Here is a 27,765-nt window from a genome sequence, read left to right on the forward strand (position 1 = left end):
ACTTCCCCTTTCTTGGATGATGTAGCTATGGCAGAGTTTCCAGCTGCAGTATATGGGGTTGAAAAGGCCAAAGAGCTGGGGATTAACAGACTGATCATCGAAAGAGACTCAAACTGTGATAAAATGGTTGCAAAAAGGGGAAGGAGTGGCCTGGCGGCTGAAGAATGATTTCAGAAGGTTCAAATGGATGTCAAGGAATATGTTTATTCAGATGGTTTGGGTTGGGAGATCTGCCAACAGTTTGGCTGATAGTTTAGCAAAGCAAGGGGTTCAAAGAACAGATATGTTTTGGGCACATTTGTAATTCTGTCCCGGATCAGCTTCTATGCTGATTTCTTTGCAACTTCTTATCGTATATTAAAGCATCTTAATGAAAATTTTCAGAGTTATTGATAAAAAAAAAGAACTTCCCCTTTCTCTTAAGTCTACAGGCTTGACCGATCAAAACCCAATAAAAAGAAAAATATTTAATACAGTGGTTGAGCTTGAGCAATAAGCACATGAGGTCCAACTTATCTAATACAATCCGGGCATCCCCCAAAACATGGGAGAGGACAATAGCCACTCAGGAGTCAAGTCTCCACAGACCCTTTGTAGGATGTAAGCAGCGTAAAATTGTAGTCTCAGCTATGATTCTATGAATGCTTAGATCATTATAGAAATCTATATATAATCTAATTCAATGTTTAATGCTTGGCGAAGGATATGGGAAAGAACCACATGTTTCATTACAAATTTTAATAGTTGAGACTAGAGAATACAACAAAGTGCAAAAACTTTTAACCAGACAAAAAAAAAATATGTTGAAAATTGCAGTTGATAACAGAATGGTAATGGCTTCAATTAATTGATCATTCATTTCAATGCAAGGAACACATTTTAATATACATTAACGTATGTATATTCACACAAGAATGGGAAAATCCCCTCACAAATCATCTGCAAATTCCTCTCAAAATCAAAAAGACTATGGGCTGCTTAAGCTAAACAAGAAAAAAATGAAATAATGGGGAAAATAAACAGAAGCTCACTGAAAGCAAATAAAAGTTAAAAAATGTTAAATAATTGGAAAAAAGAACGCCATAGACATGGAGAAACTTGAAGATAAAACAATCTCAACCACACAGGAAAAAAGGAGGCACTTGACAAGAATGGACTGCAAAACCTGTACAAGGACAAAAATAATGGCGGCATTATAATGATGTAACTGGGAAATTATAGTCTTTAGCATATGTAGAAAACAGTTGGTACCTGGGAATGATATTCAAATATTCAATCATTTTCTGGTTCAAAATTCGTTAAGTGTAGGAACAGGAGCATTTGGCTTAATCAACTATTTGGTACAAATGCAGCCAAGGCATTAGCATATGCAGGTGAAAGATTGCTCAAGATGGGTTGCAACTGATGGCCATAGAGGGAAATCAGGTGAGAGAAAGCCCTGCCAACTTGACCTTTAACTTCAGGAGTCTCAGCAGGTGATGCCACCACTTGAGCAAAAAGATTAACCAACTCTGGGACTAGAGATAGGATCTGCTTAGATTTCCAGGAAGACAATAAATGTTAAACTATGAAGAACATCTTTTGAGAATTCAGATACAGTAAGCATCAATCTAAATGAAACATCAGAGTATCACTCGTACATGGGGATTAGAAGATAATACAAGATTACAAACACAGCTATATACAGCCATAGACTCCTCTCGATCTTCTTTCAAAGGCAGAACTCTCAGAAAAACAGGGAGAACCTAGTAATTGAAAGGGGGATGGGGAAGAAAAGAAATGCAAGCCCATGAGATTTAGATTTAGAGTTAGCGCTGAAACAGAGAAGAAATGAGGTGACCAAAAAAATAACCTGGTTCAAAGGGATAGACTCAGGGTGCACCATGATCATCCTTGCAACCGCACCAGCAGCATTATCTCTTACAGCATCATCTGGTTCGGATTCTCCAAATAATGGGTAAAGTCCATGAAGTATACTTGAATAGTATCTTGTCAACATGAAAGGGAAAAGCTTTGACAAGAAAAACAGAATGACATATAAGCATATATTTATAGCAAAAGGACAGCTTCAATGCCCATGCAAGTATTGACAAGATTTGTTAGTGATAAAGCTTTAAACTGGTTAAAAAAACACTAAACCCAAAAGAAAGCAGGAAAACAAAAGATGGTTAGCATGAAATACTGTGACCAAATTGATGAAGGAAATTATAGTTGAAGATTTGACAGCATAACCATCAACTTTTACAGAACAATGAAGTTTGTTTCACAAAGGATACTTCAGGGTTGGCTCCCCACCATTTCTACATAATTCACCCACACAAAATGCAGCATTCCTTCTATTAGTTGCCTCTGATGATGCTAATTCTTTTAACACCAAGGGCATTACATTCTGCAACACAACTTAATTACTCAGATGGAGATGCATGTAATCCAGCATGCAAAGAGACATGGGGATGATGGAGGTCAATTTTGTTTTGTATAAAACTCTTACATCAACATAGCCTGCAATTGGAGAGCCCATTTCTTGGGCAACTTCAGCAAGGCAGGCAACAACCATGGTCCGATCTTGTGGTGGGCGTGAAGCTTTCTGTATTCATTAACATAGGTGACAGGTCATGCAATAATGAGATGAAGAGAAGATCAGCTGAAAGATTAAGAAAAATTAAAAAAAAAAATGTTTTCTATGGTAACTCACTGCAAACTTCATCAAGGGTCCAAACAGCTCTGCAAATATGGGTCCAAACTGAGACCCCATGGATTTTGCAAATGCAGGAAGGAGATCAGATACCGCATCCATGAGTACTTCATCGTGTTCAGTGTCCTCATCCTCAATGTCACTATCAGACTCTGTATGTTGACAAGCTGAATCTTCCCGAAGTAGTACTAATGTTGCATCAACAAGCCTAGGGAAATCTGAAACCAGATAGTGTAAATACCAACTTAATCAGACTTGCATCAGAAAGCATACTTTATTTAAGAAACAGGCATGGGTAAGGACACTTAGACTGACAAGGCTCAAGAGACATGTATTCATTTTCTTTGATGATATCCGCTATATTCTCACAGGCTTGAGCAACTACTTCCTTATCATCATCTTCAGTCATTGTCTTGATGTAGATATTCATCACAGTATCTACAAGTCATATTGAATTGGATAAACCATACCAGAAAGAGGAATAAGCCTACCAAAGAACACATTACAAGCTATTCAAGAACCAGGAAATGGTTGTTTTCATACCAAGAACTTCTTTTTCCTTTGTTGACCCTTCCTGCAAGAAAAAGGACGAGAAGCTTTTAATAGCAAATCTACCATCTGTGGTATATTTCTTTTTTTTTTTTCATAACCCCAAATCAATTCCATAACTATAAGGGATTGTATCTATGTTCTAATAGAAAATAAATTCCAATTTCAAAATTTACAGCACAGTCAAGACTATATAGTCAAAGCAAAGCATTCTGTTGGATGGCAAGCTTATGATTAAGAGTACCAAGAACAAATTCCCCTCTCAACCAAAAATAGCCTCTTCTATTTATTTATTTATTTGAGGGGGAAGGCAGTACTGTCAGAGTACACTCACATTGTGACCTTGGAAGACTGCCTGTGCCACTGTTAACATATCTGCATCAAAAACATGATTTTAACAGAAGGTTCTAGTCAGTAGCATAAAAGGAGTGCAGGTAAGGGAGTAAAAGCCATCTTAGCAGATGGCATGGTTATTTATGATTGGAATTTTAGGTGTCTGTCACCAATCCATCAACAAAATCAATGACCAACTCAACAAAAATTCAAGTTATTATGTTTTATTGTTACCTATAAACAAACAGAATCTTATCAATTTCAGTAGTATTTATATCAAAGCTTCCAAACATCATTAGAAAATTATTAATTGCAGATCACACCAAGAATGGTATCACCAAAAACAAAGGATCCTGAATTGACATAATAGCTTAGGAGAAATGAAATCATATCCATCTGGTTCCTACATGAATATTTGTCTTTATTAATTAACAAAATAACCTAGGTGACCACCACTACAGCTAGTAGTTGCTTCTCTAAGGGCCAATATAAGCTACATTATATTATCAACATGACATACAACAAAAGCCAAATACCAACAGATAAGGAGTCTGAGAACTGGACCCCTTTTGCCTATCCTACATATCATTAATAGGGATTCACAGTAAACTGATTTTGGTTACAAGATGGCCAATTCAAGGAGATGATTATATCATAACAACTAAGCTCCAAGAAAATCTGCAGCATTTGGCACATCAATGAGTTCAAGAGGAACATCAAAATAATTCACAGTACAGAAATAATATGGAATCAATTGATGGACAGTGATTGCTACTCACGTTTCAAAGAAATAATAGCCTGAAGCCGAACATCCTCATGAAAGTACCCAGAATGCCTCACTAATATCCGTAATGACTCCTCCAAATAACTTAAGACAATTAAAGAAACCCAATGATGATTTATGTAACTTTTTTTTAGTGTAAAAATATGAGATAAGAAAAAGGATACGGAGCATATGAACTCTTTGTATGCAGTGCAAATAAGCCAATGGCCTGAGTTGCTGCCGCCTTTTCATCCAAGACTCCTGTCCTTATACTAATATTGCGCATTCTTGGTTCATTATGAGCATCATCATCAGAAGACACTCCACCAAATCCATTAACACTTTCATCACCATCAGAATCATCAATATCTACTGCAGATCCATCATCTAGATTGCATGAAGAAAATGCAAGGGGAACAACATGCTGAAGGTACTGTAACAAAAAAGACTTTCTATTACCTACATTTAACATCACAAGGAAAAGTTCATAAAAATTGGCATTCAAATCTAATTGGACAAAGGATAGGTATACCTGCACAAAACCATCATCTAAAATATCTGCAACATTGCTGAAAAATCCATGAGTGTATTCTTTAAGTTCACTGAATTCCAATCCAAAACCCTGAGAAAATAATTGACATGAATCATCCATCAAGACAATTTTATGCCTGCCTGCCAAGTGAAAGTGTTTTTTGTTTTTTGACAAGTCCAGCTAAGTGAAAGTGTTCTAAAAGAGAATTACAGAAATAGCTGCTTCAATAAAAGGAGGTAATATTGGCTCCATCCTAGTTCTTCCAACAGCCATTGCAACGATGCCAACTAGTTCAGTTGCCCTTGCTCGTGAGCGGAGGTCTTCATCATTGGTAAGCACCATGAAGACCTTCATCAACTCAAGAACCCTCTCAGCATATGGAATGAAGGCTTGTTCTGCAGCAGATGCTACAGAACCAATGGCAGACTGCAATATAATTATCAAATGCCAGAACAGCCAAAAGGTCAGCCAAGAAAAATGAAGTCAAATTGGGATTGTTTCCTAAAGCACTAAAGTTGAGCAATTTATACCATGCATGTCTCCTGCAAATTACGAGGATTATTTTCAAGTGCTGCAAGCAATCTCCCCATCAAAGGATCAAGATAAGGAAGTATTTCTTCACCCATGTTTTCACAAAATGCTGCCAATGCATAGTATGATTTTTCCTGGTAAAAGACCAGAGTTAAGGGCATAAATCCATATATAGAGTTTCCTTAGCAAGTAACCAAATTATTCTTCCTATCTTTACCTTTACTTCATCAGAAGCATCTTCAACGGCATTTAAAATGCATGGAAGAACACTTTCATAGTGAGATATAATTTCAGGCTGCAGGTGCTCTGCAAATTGACCTAATGCAAATGATGCAGCCCCTCTTACCAATTGTTCTTGATCCTTCAAAGCTCCAAGGGTAATATGAAGCATAGGTTCCAATTTATCTATCATTAACTCAAAACATCCTTCTGATACAATGCCTAAGGCTGTCACTGAAGCTTCTCGATACTTTGGATTAATGCTTTGAATGCTTAATGAAGAAAATTCAAAAACAGGAGGAAAAACATGCTTTGGAAGATTTACAGCCATTGTGTCAAGAACTTCCGCAGCAGCTCTATCAGCTGCAAGATCATCATCCTCGTCTCCCTGACTTGTTTCTGCAAGTAAAGGGCATATAACTTGTAGAATGGGTATAACCAGCTTATGCTTTTTCAGGGAATTGTACTTATACTTTGCAAGCCATGAGATTATCTGAATAGCCTGGTACATTAAAAACGGAGGAAACAGTTGAGGAATCTAAATGATGGGAAAAGTTAGAGAATGACAAATGACACTGATTTTTGAGAATCTCATCTAACCTGATGCCGTGTATTTGGTTCCAAATTTTGACTGGAGCAAACCTCAAGAGAAAAGTGAACTATTGATTTTACAGATTCCCCAAGAAGAGGTGCAGGAGATTCAATGAGCTCATCAAAAATCTCAAAAGCAATTGTAGCTACATCCTCCTCGCCATTGGCAAGGCATTGCCGTGATACATTCAAAATGCTAGGAATGAATTCTCGAAATTTAACCTATATATGAATTGCAGAAACAGATGGTAAGATATAAAAAACAAGATTGTTTTTGTTGCTGCAGGAAATCATGTAGAGATAAGACATTTTTATTGATAAATAACAGAAGATTTTCAGTAATCAAAATAAACTGTTCACTGTGCAAGCAGAAATAGAACAAGTACACTTCAATAAAGCAGAAACAATTTCCCCACCACACTACCAAGATTCCTTTTCTACAAATTACAACCTGTTCCAGGGCCCCAATGCAGAACATCCCTCCCCCACTATCTCTTGCTAAAGAATCTGCTAGCATTTTTGCGCTTCTAGGGACCCATCTGAACGAGGCATTCTGGGAGGAACATAGTGAAACAGCCAGTCTTACCAAAGCCTTAAATTCTCAATGTATTTGTTCCTTTTTTTTTTTTTTATCAGCAACTTAAAGAGATGTATTAGAAATTAAAAAGAGGATAGTATAACAAGAAGTTGTTAGAGATAACACTCAATACAGCAGAGAGTCCCACTACCCAACTACATTGAACCCAATGTCCATTCACGCCTAGTTTAGCTAAGCCATCCACCAAACCATTAGCAGACCTCCTCACCATCTTAACTGGATTTGCATGTCTTGACAGCAGCTTGAACCACCTGAGATCATTTCTGAATTGGCATAATACCCCTTCTCTTTTTTTCAGCCAGCCAATGACTATTTAGAATCTCCTACTATTAATCTTGCAATCCCCATTTCCTTGGCTTTTTGCACCCCAAAAATAGCCGCCAAGAGCTCAGCTCTCACTGAATGACCATTCCCAGTAGGCCCCGAAAACAAGTCGCAAATGATCCCACTCCCATCCCTAATTACTCCAATTCCAGAAGGACCCGGATAGCAAAACTACTTCCATCGAATTCAAGTTTCATCCAGCCTTCACTTGGGGGAAGACCAAACCTCCAAGACCTTTTGATTCTTGAGCTACAGTTTCGGAAAAAGTCCACTGAAAAATCAGAAAAAAGCTTCAGAGTCCTCACCCAATGTATTTGCTCTTGACCTTTCACCCAGCAAATAACCAATTGACAGTCTCCCTCCACTATTATGTTCCTTAAATGCTGTTGGTGCAGCCAAGGTTCAAAATATCGATACACCCAATACGCCGGTAGATGCGTATCAGAGTGTATCAATAGCTGTTTTTTATTTTTTTTCAGTCTTTTTTTTCAAATCTGGTTCAGAGGGGCCAGTTTAAGGTCCTCCACCCCGTGAACCGGTCAAGAGCCCGAAATACCCCCTGTAGGGGCATATCGGGAATCCCCCAATACGGCCCAATACATATCGATATTTTGAAACTTGGGTGCAGCAGCTTTAAACCCTGAATTAGAGCCAACGATTCGGCTCTCAGAGGCTTCCCTTGTCCCACTGGGCCTGAAAAACTCAGCATAGCATTGCCTTCATGATCTTTAACAACACCCCTACATCTGATGGCCCCAGATTTCTGATACAGAACCCATCAAAATTGAACTTGACCCTCCCACATTCTGGTGGACCCCAACCCAGCATCCTAGCCTGTTTACTTCTTTGCAAGCCCGCTACTGTTTGCTAATCCCTAATCAAATCAATAAAACTATAAAAAGCACTTCTTTAAATTCTGACGCCACTGAAACCCAATGCACCACTCTTATCTTTGGGAGTTCTATCAGCTTCTCCACCTGTTTATACTTTTCTTCAAACAGCCTTACATTTCTCTTACACCACAACCCCCAAATAATCCCTCACATGAGATGATTTTTTACTTTTTTTTGCCTTCAAGTACATGGACCCAAACAATCTGTTTTGAGTAAGTCCAACACTTCAGCAGGTGCCTCCCAAGCTCTACCTATCAAAGAGGAGTCCGGATCTCATACCAACAAAACACGTGCCAACCCCCTACCAACATGATCTAACACCGCACATCTCATTTATGGTGGGTTCCAGTCTCATGGTGACATGTGCGGTGTTAGATGAAGTTGGTAGGGGGTTGGAATGTGTTTTGTTGGTGGGAGATCCCAATTCATCAAAGAGAGGAAATGATGCCATAGCTGTTATGCAAATTGGCAAGACATTAACAAATTGTTTGTAAACTGACCCACTCTTCAGGCACAAGACACACACATGAGGGGAAGATACCAACCTTTTAACTTCCTTTGGAGTTTCTCACAGGAATTAATGATTTGATTAGCAGCTTCCCAACAGAAAACCTTGACTTTTGGGGGTACTGGGCTATATCATACCTCTTTTACAGGAAAGAAGCTTTCATCGAAAGATGGGAGAAAAGTTTTAAGAAAGAATGCACAAGAAATGAAGAAAATATGCCCTTGACATTGAGTGTCCAAATTCTCTCATCATTCCCTGAAAAAGAAAGGTTGAGCTCTTTAAGGGGGTAAGCAAAGGAATCAACTCACTAGCTTCCTGATCCCTCAAAGGTCTTCTCAGTCCCAGAACCCAGCCTAACCCATTACTCTCCAAAGTTACCATTTCAGTAATTGGTTTGTTTTTGGAATTGGACAGGATGTAAATTCTAGGAAAAGATTGACACAAGGGATAGAGTATAAGGCCGGATAAAGCAGCAGACGCCTTATCTTGCAAACAAGAGCTCTCCATTCTAACAGTCTCAAAACCACAGTACCCACTACTGGACATTCTTAAACAAGAAGCCCAACACTGTCACATCCATGGACCAAAAAAAATGCCAGACTCCTTCCCTATGATTGTGTGCAATACATACTTTTGCTTCCAAAGATAATAGTTACTTCCTTTCAAATACTCCAAAAGATTACAAATGAAGCCAAGTTTTGTACCATCTACTGGTGGAACTTTTAACTGGACACGCATGAATAAGTGAAGATACATTTTTCCCAAAACAACTCATTGCCACCATGAAATTATACAAAATGCTCCAAAACTTCCAAGGATCATCTACAATGAATTATAATGGGAGTGGGAGAGAAAATCTTTCAAAAATACACAAGGAGCATAAATTCTTATGTCTCCACTGAGATATAAACAGATCGACTTCCCTTTTTTTATCAACAAGTTATGTCCATTTGAAAAGGAGAATAATTGGAAACCAGTATCATATCCAACACTATGGAAAGTATGAATCTTTCCACCAATAAGATTAAGAGAGGGTTTCAGTGAAAATACAGATCCCACACCTTTTGTCCGCCCATCTAAAAGATTTCTTTGTCTTAAATAGCAAACCAACATGGCAACAACTCCACACGATTATCCTTTCCCTGTTATCGATATGCCACCCTTAAATGGGGACACCAGGCCACTTCACCAAACACCACTTTAGACCAGTTCCAGACAGCCAAATCCCTAGTTACAGTCATGTCATGCAACAAAAGAGAATGCTTCACACAAGCACCAACCACCAGAAAGTATGTTCTCCCAGAAATGTACCCACTTACCCACCCCTGCCTAATCTGTCTTTGGTAATCAATCCTGTAAATGCTTCAAAATACTTTATCAAAACTCAACAACCAAACAGTTCTAATGCAAGGAAACCAACTGTTGTTCTGTACACACACACTTTTGAGAAGATATAAGTGTATGTAAAGCTGAAAGTCGGGGCTTTTTTAATAATGAAGTTATTAAAAAATCTTCTCATTTACCCTGAAAATCAGGTTAAATATGTCATTAATCATCAGATGATTTAATTTATAGCTTGATAGTTTACGATTACCATGTAATCACATAAAAATATGTGTAGTTATAATGTATTATGTAAACACACTATACATTATAACCAACCCTTGGCAGTTTGATAACAAATCAGAAGAAAAATATCATCAGTTTAAGCATTGAACAATGGAACTGAACTGTAGATTTGCAGTAGAATGATCTCCGTTTATGATTAGTGGATTAGATCTTAATTGCAAATTTGTATTGTGATTAGTCACAGACAAAATTTTCTTTCCTCTTCATGGGACTTTAGTTTGATCATCATACTTCTATATTATTTCATGGATCTAGAGAAGCATTCATCCTCATTGATGTAATCATCAAAACTTTAAACCTACTCTCCTGAACCAATCATCTTAATTCAGCATGAGACCCCTTATTCGAGCTATGCAAAACCATATCTATAGCAGTGTTTTAAAAGTGCAAGACGCAAAAAAAGCACAAGGGCCAATTTGTGCCCAAGGCACAAGACAAGGCACGCGCCTTTTTGAAGCAAGGCGCAAAAATACAAAAACAATGCTAAAAATAAAAAAAAATGTCAGAAAATTCAAAAAAAATGCCAAAAAATTTTAACAAAATGCAAAAAAATAAAAAAAATATAAAACATGATGTTAATAAAAAAAATATAAACTTAAATTTTAAAATAAATGTTTTAATAAATCTATTACCTAAATTCTAAAATTAAAATATATAAACATAACATGTAAAGCATATTCAAATGAAAATTTAAAAATAAATGCAAACATATAACGCATTTTCAAGCATGTAAAACCCACAATCTCTGTTTTTTCCTCAATTGCATTACTTCAAGTAGCTAATGTGATGTAAAACATATTGCATTCTTGATTCTATGAGTCGCCTTTGTAGCACGCCCCTCGAGGCAAGCCCAAACAAGTCCATGTTTCTCACATAAACAATAACAATTTTATAACTTTAATTGCCTTTTAAGAAGATATTTTGTTGGAATGAATGAATGAACAACATTAGCAAATAGGGGGTTCTCGAAGCTTCGGTGAGCGTTGAAAGGGGTGTGCCTAGGACCTGGGTGAGGCGCATACCCTAAAATGCGCCTCGTCTGTGCGCCTAAGCGCACCTTTTAAATCACTTATCTATAGGATCTTCTGGTCAAAAAAAGTACTCTAATCAACCCATGGTCTATCAATTCATTTAACACTGAACTATCCAATAGATGCATCTTAATGTTTGGCCCATTTCACTTGGAAAAAATGCTTTAGCATTTAACCATATGTAAAATTAAGATTTGGTTAACATGACAGACATGAAAAAAATCCAGTCACAAACCAGAAGTTAAGGAACACAGAGCAATAAAATTAAGTACACAAGCAGAACCAAAAAAACCACCTTAAGATTATATATGAAAATAAGATCATCCTACCATTGTGCAAAAGTAGACACAAGGAAATAAGAATCTAAGAAGCTTTAACAAAAGAAGACATTGTGAAAGCTCCTAGCAAAAGTAGACACAAGAAAAGCAATAGCAATGCAACAAAATTGAAAGTTTACCACTTCAGCCCCATCATGGGTGAACTCTAGAAAAGAACCAACTGCCCTGAGAACAAGAAAAGAAGTTTGAGAAAAGCCCAATACCCACTAAACAATGATAGACACAATATTCTTAAACAAAAAAAAAAAAATTCATGCTTAAGAAAAGAATAAGATTACTTGAGTGCAGCAACTCTGACACGGGTACTGGTCTCATCCTGAAGGCACTTGAGCAGCAGAGATTGGAGATCTGCAAAATATGGTTGAAATGTACTGCCAATTGTTTCAGTTAAGGAGCTGAAAAGGATCAATGCCACCTTATATCACCAAAAAGCAAGACATCTGTTAGGTCACTCACATTTTAAAAGAAAACCACAGAAATGATTAAAAAAATACTTGCAAAGGTACCTAAATGTAGACACTAAACATAGATAATGAAATATTTTTTTGTAATAAAATGATATTGGTAGAATGGTAAAATCTTGGTCTGACAAGCATGAAATATTGGTTCAAGCTTGAGAATAGCCATTTTGTGCTAAAAACGCTGGAGGTTAAACATGTATCCAGTCCATCCTCCCAATACCCAGACAGTTATAACCAGAATTAGGCGATAGGCTTCTACAAATGACGCAACTATCATCCTTAATGAGGTTAAGGATCAAACAGAATTGTTGTTTTTTCCCATTTGGAAAAATATAAAACCAATAACGTTATTTTGTAAAATTCCATTGTTATAAATTAGCCCCTCAAAAATGAAAAAGCAACCTTATATATGTATATTCAATACTTGACAATGCATCAATTGACATTAGTTGTTGATATGCTATGCTGCAGGTATTGGTTGCATATTCATTCCCCATTTTGCTAGCCTAAAGGAGAGCTCAATGAACAAACAAAAAAAATTAAAGAACTTTATTTGAGTTCTCAAATAAATGAATTCTTTAAAAAAAAATCAAATAGCCTTATTTCCCCTATTTCACCGAAACCAAGATTGACATTAAAAGCACCAGCTAGGAATCAATGAAGTTAACTTGGGAATGTTTGTATGTGCTTTGTGATTTTTTTTTTTTTTTTTGAAAAAGGTAAGGTAAATTTATTAATAGAAATCAGAATCATACAAAGGCCTCCCAGAAGGGAGCAAAGACTGAGAACAGCCTCTCAGTTTACATTACAATTCAAATATACTAACAGAACTTAACTGAGACCCCAAGACCCCAGGCTGTATGCCTTTTACACCTGCAGTCCAGGATACAAGCTTTCCCACTGCACCAGACACAAGACAGTCCGCCTCCTTTTTTCTTATTCTGAAAGATTCTTCTGTTTCTCTCTACCCATATGGAACTGATAACAGCTGCAGGGATAGCCCACCACACAATTCTAGCCAGCTTAGAAAGGCCTAACAAATCCCAACTCCTCAGCAGACCTGAAAACTGATTTGGCATGACCCAGGAAATACCCTCCAATGAGAGAAAATGGTTCCAAATTCCAGCCGCAAAAGGACAATGGATAAAGAGATGATAGTTGTCCTCCTCTGCATGCCCACGCAGCTCGCACATCATGTTCTGAATCAGAATTCCGCTTTTTTGTCAAATTTTGTTTAGTTAGATTTTTGTCCAATACCACCACCCACAGCAGTGCATTCACTTTGAGAGGAGGAATCTGAGTCCAGATTCTAGTAGCAGGAAAGTTATCCAGACCTTCACTAGGGCAGAACTTGACTAGAGAGCAAGTCCAACAGGTTCACCACTTGTTCCACTTCCCAATCTTGGAAAGGTCTTCTGAACTTAGGGCTCATACAATACTATTCCCCATCAGCTCACAACAATTTGTCACCATAACATCCGGGTTCTCTACAAATTGAAACAAGTGAGGGAACAGCTCTTCAAGGGACCTATTGTTACACCAATTGTCTTTCCAAAATTTCAAGCGAAGACCTGAGCCCAACTTAAGGGACAAACCACTTTGAACCAAAGGGTAGATTTCCATAATTTTCTTCCAAAGAGAGCAACCCAAGGAAGGAAGGGTCAAGGTTGTTGTCCAATCCCCTCCATCTGTTTTATACTTGTCTGCCATTAAAGACCTCCACCAACTAGTTCTTTCTCTAGCAAATCTCCAAATCCATTTACACATAAGAGCTTTGTTAAAAGTCTTAAGATTTCTCACCGCTAAGCCACCTCTTTCTTTCGGAGTACACACTTGTTTCCAACCAAGTGTATTTTCTTTTCCTCCTCTCAGTCCTTCCAAAGGAAATTTCTTTGTAGCCTTTCTATTTTGATCGCCACTTTGGTAGGGATAGGGAAGAAAGAGAGGAAATAGGAGGGGAGGTTAGACAGAAAACTCTTTAGAAGAGTGATTCAACTCCTTAGCTTTCTGGACTCCTTCCATAACTACAAAGATCTCAGCTCTAAGGGAGTTACCCACTCCAATTGGGCCTGAGAACATGGCAGAAATGACCCCATTCTCATCCCTAAAAACACCCCAAATCCCCGATTGTCACGGATTTCCCCTACTACACCCATCAAAGTTTAATTTCAAGAATCCAACAGGTGGAGGGGTCCAAGACACACTCATTACTAACTTGGTATGTGTGCAATTTGCAATTTCACCCCACTTCCTCAACATGTCATCCACAGTGTAATCTGTGAATAGCTCCAAAGATTTCAGCCACTGTACAGCCCTAATACGTATGATAGCCCTCAGATCTGCTGCTCCTCTCTCATATTCTGAGAATATCCTAGAATTTCTTTCTTCCCAAAGTGTCCAACAGGGAAAGGGGGGAAAGTAGGACTGGTGGACTGACTTAAGACTTTGAAGAAGGAAGCACAAGAAAAGATGCCATTGGGGGTAGGTGTCCAAATTCTAGAATCTGCCCTAGTGGGGTTTAAGACAACGTTATCAAGAAGTGCAGTAAGGCTCGAAATACTGTCGAAGTCTGAGTCCCTCAAGTCCCTTCTTAGACCCAAGTTCCACCCAACCCCAGAAGTGGAAGAGGACGGGGTATTGGCTCATTTTTCAAATCAGATAGAGCATACAAAGAAGGAAACTGATCCTTTAGAAGGGCACTCCCCACCCAGGTTTGTTCCCAAAATTTTATGGAGTTACCGGAATTCAAATCATACTTGATATTAGGGGAGAATACTGGTAGAAGGTCATGAATGGCTTTCTAAGGAGAGTTTCTTGTAATCCTAGCTCTGATTCTAGCGTCCCATCCATTGTGCTCCAGCCCATGTATACTTGCCACTATTCTAGCCCATAGCTTCTCCTTCTCCATAGGGAACCTCCACAACCACTTTCCCAAAAAAGCCATATTCTTTCTCCTAATATTCCCAAGCCCCAAACCACCACAAGTCTTACTCCTACACACTATCACCCAGCTAACTTTATGATCCCTCTTCTCCTCTCTTGGCCCTCACAGGAAATCTCTCATAAGCTTCTCTAATCTGTTAGAAACCTTCACTAGGATTTTAAACACCAACAGGAAAAAGATGGGTAAGTTAGCAAGCATGGCCTTAATTAATGTAATTCTCCCACCAAGAGAGAGGTAGTTCTTTTTCTAGGATACCAGTCCTTTTTCAAATCTTTCCACCACCGGGTTCCAAAAGCTCTCTCTCATAGGATTATCACCTAATGGCAACCCTAAGTGGTTCAATGGCCACTCCGAGACTTCACACCCCAGCACTTCAGCACTCTCCCTGATCTCTCCCTCCTCCATATTCACCCCCACCACACAGCTTTTCCCAAGGTTAACCTTTTTTTTTATGAATGATAATAAATTTATTAACTTAGAAGCAGATTTAGAGTGAGTTCATACAACACCCCAGGGAGAGGTGCGAGTTGCAGCCCCTCCTTGAATCTTATAAGTAAACTAGGAAAGAAAAGCAAGAATCACAATTGAGCCCAAAACAATTCTTCCCTATTTACCCCTTGCTTAGCTAACACATCTGACAAAGTATTTGCTGATCTCCCTACCCACTGTACAGTGACCAACATATTCCTTGTCAACCAACTAAATTTCTTCATTTCATTCTTGTAACGCCACATAGCCTCTTCAAAATTTTCCCAAGGTTAACCTTCAAGTTGGACATTTGCTCAAATAGTTGTATCACCGACTTCAAGTTCCTGATAAAGCTCACATTACCGCCTTCACAAAACAGAATCACGTCATCAACAAACTATGAGTGAGGGGGGTTTCCACCCTCCTAACTCTCCAGCCTCTAATGAGCCCCCTAGAATCTACTCTATGAATCAGTTTCCCCAGTACCTCCGCAATTAGAATGAACAAGAAAGGAGAGAGGGGGTCTCCTTGTCTTATACCCCCTGGAAAGAAATCTACCATTATCCCATTCACTAGCACTAAATAATGACAATTCCGAACACAACCCATGACCCACTTACACCATCTAGCCCCAAACCCAAATTTAGTCAAAACTTTCCTCAAAAAATCCCAGTCCACCAAGTCATAAGCCTTTTCCAAGTCCAACTTACAGACCACTCCCTTCTTCTTATCCCTCTTAAAGTTCTCCGCACTCTCATTAGCAATTAAAATCTGATCAATAATTTGTCTTCCACTCACAAAGGTTCCTTGATAATGTGCAATGATATCTAACAATACCTCCTTTAGCCTCGAAGACAACACTTTTGCAATGACCTTATACAAGCTATTTACCAAGCTAATTGGCCTAAAATCCTTCGGGTGGGATGCATCTTTCTTTTTTTGGAATTAAGGCTATAAATGTAGAGTTCACACCCAGATTGACAATTCCTCTCCTGAAAAACTCCTCAAACACCTGCAAAAGAACATCTTTCAATTTATCCCAACAATCCTGATAAAAAGCCATTGTGAACCCATCCGGCCCTGAAGCTTTTGTTCTATCCATAGAAAACACAGCCTCCTTGATCTCTTCCAAATTAAAGCTTCTTTCCGACCTTTTCCTGTTCTCCACCCCTACATCTGGCCAATCCAATCCTTTTACCCACACCCTTCTAATCACATGCCTTCTTAGAATGGATTTGAAGTGCTCCACATAAGCCCCGACTATCTCCTCTTGTTGTATTAAATCAAATCCATCTACTACCAATTTGGAGATAAAGTTCTTCTTTCTCCTGCCATCTGCCAAAGAGTGGAAATACCTAGTGCTTTAGTCTCCCTCTTGCAACCATTTACACGGAGATTTTTGCCTCCAACTAATTTCCTCCTTGTGCAGGCAGTCCTCTAACTGTCTTTTCAAACCTCTCCTAAGTTCATTGTCTTCCTCTCCAAATTCTCCCCTTTCTTCTTTAGAGTCAAGGCTTTCAAATTGATCCATCAGAGTTCCCTTTCTTTCTTCTATCCTCCCAAACACCACCAAATTCCACTCCTTGATTTTTGCTTTCAAGAATTGTAGTTTCTTATGGAATCTCACCCTCTCCCATTCCACCATTGGGTTACACTCATACCACAACTCCCTCACTTTGTTAGTAAACCCTAGATGAAGTAACCACATATTTTCAAATCTAAAGGGGGTAGGACCTCCATACCTTCTTTCCTCCTTACATAACACTATGGGCTAATGATCCAAGGTCACCCTTGGGAGAGCTCTAGAAGCCAAGGTTCCCCAATGTTCTTCCCAATCCAAAGAGAACAGGAATCTATCCAGCTTAGAGCAAATAGGTCTAAATTGGAGATTTGACCATGTAAATGTCTTATGGGCTAGGGGAATCTCTTTAAGCTCAAAGGCATCCACAAAACTATTAAACTTCCTCATGCTTTTTGTCACCCTCTGATTAACCTTATTGGATTCCTCCAAGAATCTGATCACATTGAAATCCCCACCCATGCACTAGGGCCCATCCCACAACCCTCTAACATTAGCCAATTCCTCCCACAACTCCTTTCTCTCTCTGTAGTCATTTGGTCCGTATACATTTGTGAGCACCCACATATAATCATCCTCTTGGTGCTTAAACTTCATGGAAATCGAGTACTTTCCAATCAACTCCTCTAAACCTTCAACCACATCCCTCTTCCACATTGTTACAATCCTCCCGGAAGCACTCCACAAGGGAGCAGCCACCCAGCTAATCCCCCTAGCTTTCCATACACTCCTTGCCCATTTTTTATTAAACTCCATTCTCTTAGACTCTTGCAATAGCACAATGTCTGGGTCATACCTCCTTATTACCTCTTTTATTGTCGCTCTCTTCCTTGCACTCCCAACTCCCCTCACACCCCTCACATTCCAACTAAGAATCTTCATTCCGCTTCTTTTTTAAACCCCTTGCCACCTACCCACTACTTTCCCCCTTTCCTTTTATCTCCTTTTACCCCGAGCTTCTTGTCACCTTCTACATCTCTCTTCAATCTCTCTACTTCACTCAATCTCCTCTTCTTTGTTCTGATCTCCTTCTTCCTCTTCTATAAGCTTTCTTTCAACACATTCAAATCATCCAACCTACAACCCAACTTCCCTACAAATTCTGCTATCATGTCTTCTCTCACCGAGTCCTCCACCCCTGTCCTTCCTACAGAATCCCCTCCATCTCTGTCCACCTACCCTTTCTTCCACTCCTCTGGTCCCACCTCTCTTATTTCCTCTCCATCCATCCTCCCTCTCCTGTTACCTCCCTCCTTCCCTGTTCTCTCCCCATAATCCTCTCCATCTCTACCCTCCTTCCCTTCCCTCCTCTCCACTGACCCCTCCCCTCTTCCTTCCTCCCCTTCCCCCCTCCTCCAGATCAACTTTCCCTTCACTTCCTTAAACACTCTTTCAATGATTTTTCACACTTTTTCACTCATATACCTTCCTTCCCGTACCTTCCCACTTTCCTTCATTCCCCTCTACCCCTCCTCGGAGAGCCCGCCAACTAGTTCGGCTGCATATTCATGGGCTACAAGACATGGAACAGGAACGGAATCTGGAACCAAAGACACAGGAGACACATTAGTAGCACAAACAAAATTCACTTGGTTACTTAGGACTGATGGACATGCTAGAAAAGGATTGTTCCCAGCCTCCCTCTCTTGTTCCAGAGGTTGGTAAGCGTCTATCTCCCTGAGTTGGTTAGAAAGTACTTCTGTCCTTTGGTCACCCTAGTGATCTTTCCACTCTACCCCTGGTTCACCCCTAGATGGTGTGTTCCTGCTCTGCTTCCAGTTCTCCCGATTTGCCCCTTCTGTTATTCCTTGCACACTCTGTAGTCTTGGGAATGAGTTAAACCGATTACAATCTTCACCCTGAAATAAGCTTCCAATATTCCACCCATCCATGTCAAACCAACTTAACACTTCAAACCAACTTAAACCCATTACCACTTCAAACCAACTTATCCCACCCGTCTACTCTTGGCCCAGTTAACCTTTAAACCTATTACCACTTCAAACCAACTTAACACCCTAAGCATGATTTCCAGTTGACCTAGATCTACATCAATAAAACACAATGTGTCATCTGCAAACTGGAGTAACTGCACTTTTTCCCCACCTGGAACTGATTCAAACCCTTTCCATAAGCCTTCTTCGCTAACTCAATGAACAAAGAGAGATAACAACTCCATTATACAAATGAACAACAGAGAAAGGGGATCCCCTTGTATGAGACCTCTAGAGCTTTTAAAGAAGTCAGCCGACTCACCATTGACTAGCACCGCAAATTTGGGGGAAGAAACACAGACTTTAATCCAGTTCCTCCATTTCTGACCAAAATTCATCTTTTCTAGTACCAAATCCAAACACTTCCAATTAGGATGGTCGTAGGCTTTTTCCAGATCTAGCTTACAAATCAGCCTTGATTTGCCTTCCCTTCTCCTTGAGTCTATGAATTCATTTGCCACCAAGACACTGTCTAACATCTGTCTTCCCGACACAAATGCAAATTGATTCATTGCAATCACAAAATTCAGCACTGATTTCATTCTTTTTGCAAGAACCTTAGCCAGAATTCTATAGAAGCTATTTAATAAACTGATGGGCCTGAAGTCTTTAATGTTGGTTGCCCCTTCCACTTAAGGTATTAAGGAGATGAGCGTGGAACTTAGACTTCTTTCTAGAGCTGCATTTTGATGGAAACCTTGAAACACTTTTTTTTTTATCAATAAGTCTTGAAACACTTTCATTAAATCCTCTTTCACCACCTCCCAACACTTCTTATAGAAAAGGCTTGTAAGACCATCCGGCCCTAGAGATTTATCTACTTCCATATTGTTGATCACATGCCATATTTCAGCCTCAGTAAAGGGGGCTTCCAATTCTCTTTGTTGAGAATCAGAAATCTTCCTAAACTCCAGATCTGTAGGAAAAGGTCTTCTAGTCCAAACTTCCTGGAATAATGCTGCAAACTCCAGCCCCATCCTCTCTCACTAACTCCTCAAACTCCAGCCTCACAAGCTGCTTATATCTAATTCTTGCATTTGCCATTTTATGAAAAAAGTTGGAGTTCCTATCCCCCTCCGTAAGCCATCTGACCTTGGCCCTTTGCCTCCACTTAATTTCATCTCTAACAGATAGCCTGCCAATGGACACCTTTGCATCCACTCTTCTCTTTCTATCTTCCTCAATTAGAGGACCAGATTCCTCAACTGTATCCAGCTCCTTAATCACTTCAAGGCATCTCTTTTTCTCTGATTCTGATGTCCCACGGTACTCTCGTCTGCAAGATTTCAGGGTTTCCTTGACTACTTTGATTTTCTTAGCAAATTTGAATGAACTCATACCTTCTAGCTGCAGTTCAGTCCATTTAGAGCTCAACAAGGGAATCGGCCCCTCCTCTTCAAACCACATATTTTCCATTTTGAAGGGGTTTTTTTTCGGACTTTGCATTCCACACACCAACTAGATAGGAGCATGATCCGAAATAGGTCTTGGGAGGGCCACTTGCTTTATGAGGCTAAATGCATCTTCCCAATCCAGAGATATGAGAAATCTATCTAACTTGACCAATGTCGTGGTTTCTTGGTTATTAGTCCAAGTATATTGAGCCCCCAACAAAGGGAGATCAATCAGATCAAAACCATCCACAAAGCAAATCTTCTCATGTCCCTTGTCTGCCTATTTCCACCCTTTCTTTCCTCCAAGAATCTAACCACATTAAAGTCCCCTCCCCCCCATTACCCATGGGATAGAGTGCACCCCTCTTGCTTCAGCCAGGTCTTCCCACAACCTATCCCTCTCTGCACTAATTGTGGGCCCATAAACATTAGTGAATTGCCCTAGAAAGCCTCCCTTAAACTCCAGGATTACTGTTACCGTAAAAGCCCACACACGAGAAGAGACAAGCTTACACTTTGATCTGTCCCATATCGTTAGGATACCCCCTGCACTTCCTCTCACCAATTTACTCACCCACCTTACTTGGTCATCCCCCCAAAAACTTTTGATTATTTCTGCTTCCACTGCATCCAATTTGGTTTCTTGGAAGAACACCACATCCGATTTCCATCTTTTAAGTAGATCGCAAATCACCACCCTTCTCCTACCTGACCCTAACCCCCTCACATTCCACGAAAGAATTTTTAAATCCATAAAACAAATTAGAGAAACCCCCACCCTTTCAATGACCTTTCTTCTCCCCTCCCCCTCTTATAGATCCCTGTCCCTTTCCCGCTTTGTCATTTAATCCCCACGCCAACCTCATCATTTCCCTACTTTTCTTCACTCCATTTCCACCTTTTTTTGCATTCAGCTTGCCCTTCTCCTCTAGTCATCGCCTTTCAATCTTTTCTAAGTACTTCAATGTTTCTTCCTCTATACTTTCAATAGACACCCCCAAGAATTTATCCAGCCCCAAAATCTTGGAATTCACCCACGCCGAAGTAATTTCTGCCCCTTTACCCTTATCTCCCTCTTTCCCAACCCCTCCCTTTCCGTCCTCAAATTTTTCCTCCACACCCCTATTCCTGTCTCTTTCCGTAGTCCCCCCCTCCCCACTTCCAAGGAACATACCTGGTAATCACCAGCTTGAGGACTGAAAAACATCTGAGAAGTTTGGGCTTCTTGACCACGTATCATTGCCAATGGTGTTATTTCCGCCAACTCCACCTCAGGCACCTAGATATTCGCCAAGATTATAGCACCATCTCCAATACCACGCAATGCCGGAGGAGTCATCATCGACCTATCTTGTCCATCTGGATGTGGCATCTGCATTCGTCTTCTCTGTGTCAACTAATCCCTTCCCACTAAGCATTGAGGACGACTTCTGCTACTTTCAAGTGGTGGGGGAGGATGCATTTGGAGCCAATTCGGGCCAGACAGAGCTGAAGCACCATCCCCAATCTGGGTTTTCTGGGCCAAGCTCAAATTCAGGTTACTCCAAGCTATGGTGGGTTGGGCCCGCCCTGAACTAGTCCCACTTTGGGTTCTCGGAGGTGATAGAACTCCCCTAGCTACCCCTCCACTCTCTCCAACCCAGCTCCCCTCCAATTGTCATCTTTTTTTACTGCAATGATTCCCCAACTGGCAATAGGTTCAACTCCTGAAGGCATTCCATCAGAGTCTCTTTGACCCAATTTTTTGAAAGTCCCGCCCAGCTTTGTTCTTCCTTTGTATTTTGAAATTTATTCTGATTTTCTACAGAGATCTCCATCCGACGGTTGTCCCAAGCGGGATCAAATTCCGGATCCACCCTTTCAGCCTAACCGGACTAAAACAGAGTCGCCTGAGATTCCGGTCGTGAAATCATCTTTCTCTCCCCTTCCGCCTTCTCCTTTTCCAACAATACCCTCCCTCCGCAGCTTTCCTCTTTATTGTCCACTAGAACCAGAGTTCTACTTGCTGACGAATCTTTCCTCTCTTCCTGTAGCCCCTAACCCCTCTCACCCTCACCAATCTCCCTCAGTTCTTCCCCCCCCCCTCTCTTCTAGTCACCCTCGGACCCCTCTCCATCCAATTCCACACCATGAAAGATAGATCTCCTATCACAATCTCCACCTTCTTCGAGATCACTCCCCCTACCTTCACCTTCATTCTAGCCCATTCATAGGTCTTAATTTCTTCCAAAGAATCGTCCGTCCGAAGGAAGCCCCCATAGATATTTCCAATACCTTCTATAACACTCAGACACCACAGGGGTAGCAGTAGCCTAAAAACCTTTATCCAAAGTTCTTTCGGCTCACTGAGAGACCCCAACTTCTCTGGATTGTAGTTTAACATCGTTTTCTCCCACCACTCCAATGCAAATCTATTTTGTCCTCATGCACAAGGACCGTTCTGAATAACCCATTCCGCCTCTTCTTTAGACGGGAAGATGAACAGAAACAGATCTTCAACAAATTTTTTCACCCTCACCCCACCCACCTTACTCCAACATCCAGGCCTCCAATTCATCTAATCTACCGAACACTTCCTATCAAAATAGCCCACTAGACATCCTTGTAGGAAGACCCTTCTCACCCTTACCCCCTCCTCCGTCGTTTCTAACCACACCCTCTCTCCATTCGACCTTTGAATAGTTTCTCCAAAGCTTGGCCAGACACCCGCCATTGCCACTTTCTTGTATGAAAAATTCCTTCTGAAACCGACACCCCTTCTCCCAGCGTTTAACCACATCTCCGCTCTCCACCTACTTCCCCTACCTTTCCCAAACTGCACCCTTTCCATCTATAAGCAGCTCTTCAATCCCCAACACTCACCAGTCTTCAGCAAGAAAAACATCAATTTCCAATGAGAAAAGAGACAACGCCGCCGCTGTTCAATGAAGAAGGCAATGAATAGTAACGGTGAACAGTGACCTTCCAGAGATTCAAAGAAACAGAGAGCTTTGTATTCCAACGAGAGAAGAGAGAAACGCTGCCGCTGTTAATTGAAGGCGATGAACAGTGACGGTGAACAGTGACCTTCCAGAGATTCAAAGAAACGGACAGCTTTGTATTCCAACAAGAGAAGAGAGAAACGCCACCGCTGTTAAATGAAGAAGGCGATGAACAGTGACGGTTGTAAGTGCCCCTCGCCTTCGTGAGATTCCATTTCGTGAGTTTGAGTTTTCAGAACCTCGCCGGAGATGAGAGAAGAGAGAATGTCGCCGCTGTTCAATGAAAAGGGCGATGAACAGTGACGTTGAAAAGTGACCTTCGTGAGATTCAAAGAAACGGAGAGCTTTGTATTCCAATGAGAGAAGAGAGAATGCCACCGCTGTTCAATGAAGAAGACGATGAACAGTGACGGTGAACAGTGACCTCTCGCCTTCGTCAAAACCCTGGTAAGAAGGTTGACTTGCATTTGAAAGAACCAACTTAAAAGAGTTGCATTACATCAAAAATCCATGTGATAGAGATATATTTACCTTGTTTTAAATTGTTGGATTCTGATTCTCAGGGATGGATCCATATTTGATCCAATTATAAATGGATCAAATCTGGAATTCCAGATTGACTTAATCAGATTGGATATCAGATTTGAACCAGGACAAACAGATAAAAGACCACTCCTTTATGAAGACTCAGCAAGTTCCTTCATCATATCCTTGCTCCCCTCCTCTAAATCTTCACCATTGACCATATAACTTCCCCCAAATCTCAAACCCTGTATCAATCTCTCTAAGCTCCTCAACCATCAACTAGATCAGTCTCGCACTTATCTCCTCTGTTCTTTCTGGTGACAACCTCCAACCTACTTCAGCACTGTGAAATATGTTGTTGTCTCACAATGAAGGATAATGTGACATCTATTCATATTTTATCTGGTAAACTAACTAATATAAGAAATAGACAACCAAGATAACAAAAAATAAACGAATAAAGAAAGCACAAACGTTTTAAAAGGTAGGTCAGGCTTAAAGAAAACAACCTGAGGTTCAGGCCTAAAGTATAAAGAACATGCATCACATCTGGAGGAGACTTATGCCAAGAATATGCGTTTTATACATTAATTGAGGTAGGGTTCTCATCCCAAGCATGAATTAAAAGTCCAATACTAAGACTTCTACCCATATATTTTGAATTGCATATAGGGCTTTCGACACCCACTTAAGGTTTTGATTGGCACTAAGAACTTTCTAATAGCATGTAAGGATTTGTTACAAAGTTCTTTCTATCGTGTAGTCATTGTTTATATTATGAATAATTCATTGACACATTCTTATATAACAAAATAGTTTTTTTTTTTTCTTTTCTTTCACATAGTTCTACACCTTTCCCATTGGAATTTATGCTTCTCTTGAAATGATGAGATCTCAAGTCTTAAGCATGTAAATGACATCTTAGTTTAGTTGGTCGTACAGCATCCCTTGTTACAAGGTCAAGGAGGCATGAGCTCAAACCCACAGATCCAAGATAGGCAGGATGTCTGTGTTGTGCGAGAGAACAAAAGTCACTAACCAGGTCTAGTGTCTAGAACCTTGCCCCTGTAAAGGCCAAAGTCACATTAGAACATCCAAATAGGCTTAAGCATCATGCCTCATGCATCAAAATATCATAGTGCCTCACTTCAGATCTCTCTGTTTTTAAAGATTGGAAAAGCAAACATCTTTTAACAGCAGTATACTCACTTCTCTATGGTCTTCTTGCGCACTCCGACTGCATTGGAACAAAAAGGGCAGCAAATCAGGCCATTCACCTGCTGGGATAGCATACTTAGCAATGATGCTCACAACATTTGCACTAGCTCGCCTTACAAGTGGGCTGAGAAAAGTAAAAAAAAAACAATTATGCCAATTCAGCAAATACTCAACTGTCACATGCCGCAAGACAAGAATTCTTCAAATTTACTCAATAAAAATAATAATGAACCAAATTAGATGGGGTAAGAAAGTAATGATGATAACAGTAATCTTCTCAGGAAGATACTTTTTATAATAATTCACTCAAGAAAATTTAACAATCCCACCAAATAAGCACAGAGCATAGAAACAATATTAGGCTGTTTTTGGTAGGAGTGCAAACACTGAACTGAAGTAAATTTGCACTTCAGTTCAGTTTTACAGGCATTTGGTAAGAATAGTTTTTGTAATGAAAATAACAGCAAATTTGTTTTCTTTCCGACATGTTTCATTCGAAATGAGAGCAAAGTTTGTAAAAGTGCAAGTTCCGGTCTTGGAATTCGTGCCCATACCTATCACAACCAAATATATTTGGTAAGAATACAAAATTTATCAATGCAAAACCATTGGACATTCATGTCATTCAATACAACAGTCCTGTTCAAAAATTGACTGATTCTTTACAAGCCAACATTTATAGATCCACCCACGATACAGTAACAGATTACTAGAAAGACAAAATATTAAATCTTGACAAACTACAGATCAAAGTTCCGCGTGCCTTTTATAACTGTGACATTATACAATATCAACATCTGTGTCAGAAAGAATCTACGTTACTATGATAAGTGAAACTAGTAAGCTTATCATGTGTCGACGAGTAAGCAAAATAAGAATTACTCATACAGCTGGATCTATCAATCAAGACAAATACAGCATAACAACAATTAACCCTTAACTCTTTTACGCGAATTAATAGGCCAAAGATAAAAATAGTTACGTATTCCGCATTGAGTAAAGAAGCAATTGGCTTGAATCAATCAGCAATCAATGGACAGACAGGAGAGATACCTATGCTCAAGGGTGATGCTTTCAATGAGCGAAGACTTAACTAGTTGCCTGAGCTGAGGAGAGAGCTTGGCCCAGTGTCCAGTGATCTTCTTGCGGAGGAGGACAGCAGAGAGCTGCCTGACATTGGGGGTTTTGGCCGTTCGGAGGTGGTGAACAAGCGCCGGTATCACTTGAGGGTCCTTCGCCTGTCGCTTTATCTGGTCCTCAGCCTGTCTTCGGGCATCGTTGTCTGGCATCAAGAACTGAATCAGAAGCAATTCCAGTGATTGTGCCATTTTTTTGGTTTGCCTCTCTCTCTCTCTCTCTCTCTCTGAATCTTAAGACTTAAATCTTAACCAGAGACAAAAGAAGAAACCGAAGAAGAGCAAAACCCTAAACCCAATGCAAGGGTTTTTGCCTGCCTTTTGATTTGAGCGACGGCGATACCGACAGCTTTTGGTCGTTTTACACAGGACCAGGTACAGGATTACAAGTGCGTGTTGTCCTTTTCAAGGGCGGATTGCAGAAGTTCTGCTGTTCTCTTTGCTGGATTTTACACCAGCAGCCACAATGTTTGAAGGGAGTAGTCAATCAAGAGTAGGTAGCCCAAGAATATTAGAATGGACCCATTTTGAGTTTGGCCCGGCCCAATCTCACCTTCTGTATGTACTGTGTGGTATGCATTAATGTATATCTAGGTAACTAGGTATACAAATTTTATTTATATTGTTTAACACCTTTACATTGTATTCAAGTTTATATGCAAATCCATCAAATCTGTCTAAAATGTATTATAATATGGATTACATAATCGATTTGGGTTTTATTCAGGTTCAGAATCAACCCTTTAAATGATCTGAACTCAATATGCAGATTTAGAGCCCATTGCATGTAGGGTTATCAATAGATTGGGCAGATCCAAAGACATATAATTATGTCTATATACATTGACATATTAGAAAGATACCTCACCTCAGTGTAGGCAACCGAAAATGCATGGAGTTGAGCAAAACTCAAATTCACTATCATTGTAGGCTTGAAAACACAGGAAACATTCACAACCGAAAACTTTTAGCCAAGAAAGATTAGGTATGGTTTGAAAAAGCATTTCCCATGGTGATCTGTAACCTAGAACAAGCATGGGTTAACAATGTCAAGCCCATATCAACAATAGTTCTGTGATGTCGTTCAACAGTGTCGTTTTGTTCTGATGTGTATACACTGTAGACAGGAGAGTTGGTGCACCACACCATTTGTGGTTAAAAATTCTTGAACTGACCTCCACCATCAGTTTACAGGCCTTAATGGGAGTGTTTAGAAATTTCTCAAACATGGTTTTAAAATTAATGAAGGCCTATAATACATCAGACTTAGCATGTAAAGGATAAATTCAAGTGAATTTGCTAAAAGGTAAAATAAAAAATTTTCCCCTGAAGTTTTTGACAATCATAGAAACCTCTCCTATAGTTTCATTTTAATAAATACCTCCTCTGAACTTTTAAGAAATTCAACAAAAACCTCCCTTCCATCATCTTTCTAGACAGAAAGTATTAGACTAATGCACCAGTTTTTTTCAAATACCCATTCTACCCTTTTATAAATTATTTTACATGCAAATTTATTGAAATAATCTTA

The 27,765-nt window shown here is 39.8% G+C and overlaps 1 protein-coding gene across 1 annotated transcript; it reads right to left on the reverse strand.

Moving 5' to 3' along the window:
- Positions 1–816: 816 nt before the first annotated feature.
- On the reverse strand, positions 817–26,678 carry LOC104587531 (uncharacterized). Its single transcript, XM_088888386.1, has 21 exons — positions 26,152–26,678; positions 25,090–25,222; positions 11,813–11,949; positions 11,654–11,699; positions 6,223–6,435; positions 5,621–6,124; positions 5,403–5,537; positions 5,083–5,298; positions 4,873–4,962; positions 4,526–4,773; positions 4,357–4,445; positions 3,579–3,619; positions 3,239–3,269; positions 3,011–3,133; positions 2,696–2,913; positions 2,492–2,587; positions 2,277–2,389; positions 1,853–1,988; positions 1,641–1,745; positions 1,252–1,530; positions 817–1,165 (listed from the first exon to the last, which is right to left on the reverse strand). Exons 1-20 carry the CDS (start codon positions 26,424–26,426, stop codon positions 1,330–1,332), a joined length of 3,150 nt encoding a protein of 1,049 aa, XP_088744512.1. The 5' UTR covers positions 26,427–26,678; the 3' UTR covers positions 817–1,165; positions 1,252–1,329.
- Between the last annotated feature and the right edge of the window lie 1,087 nt (positions 26,679–27,765).

This window comes from Nelumbo nucifera, chromosome 5, assembly GCF_055504915.1.
Source record: "Nelumbo nucifera cultivar China Antique chromosome 5, China Antique-T2T, whole genome shotgun sequence".
NCBI classification, from domain to species: Eukaryota; Viridiplantae; Streptophyta; class Magnoliopsida; order Proteales; family Nelumbonaceae; genus Nelumbo; species Nelumbo nucifera.

Bases quoted from the DNA above. Each gene is read 5' to 3' on its own strand.
- LOC104587531 (XM_088888386.1), bottom strand. From the start codon at position 26,426: ATGGCACAATCACTGGAATTGCTTCTGATTCAGTTCTTGATGCCAGAC. The intron at 5,299-5,402 runs GTATAAATTGCT...ATTATATTGCAG, and splicing joins ATTTGCAGGAGACATGCATG to TCTGCCATTGGTTCTGTAGC. The intron at 2,914-3,010 runs GTCAGTCTAAGT...ATCTGGTTTCAG, and splicing joins ATACATGTCTCTTGAGCCTT to ATTTCCCTAGGCTTGTTGAT.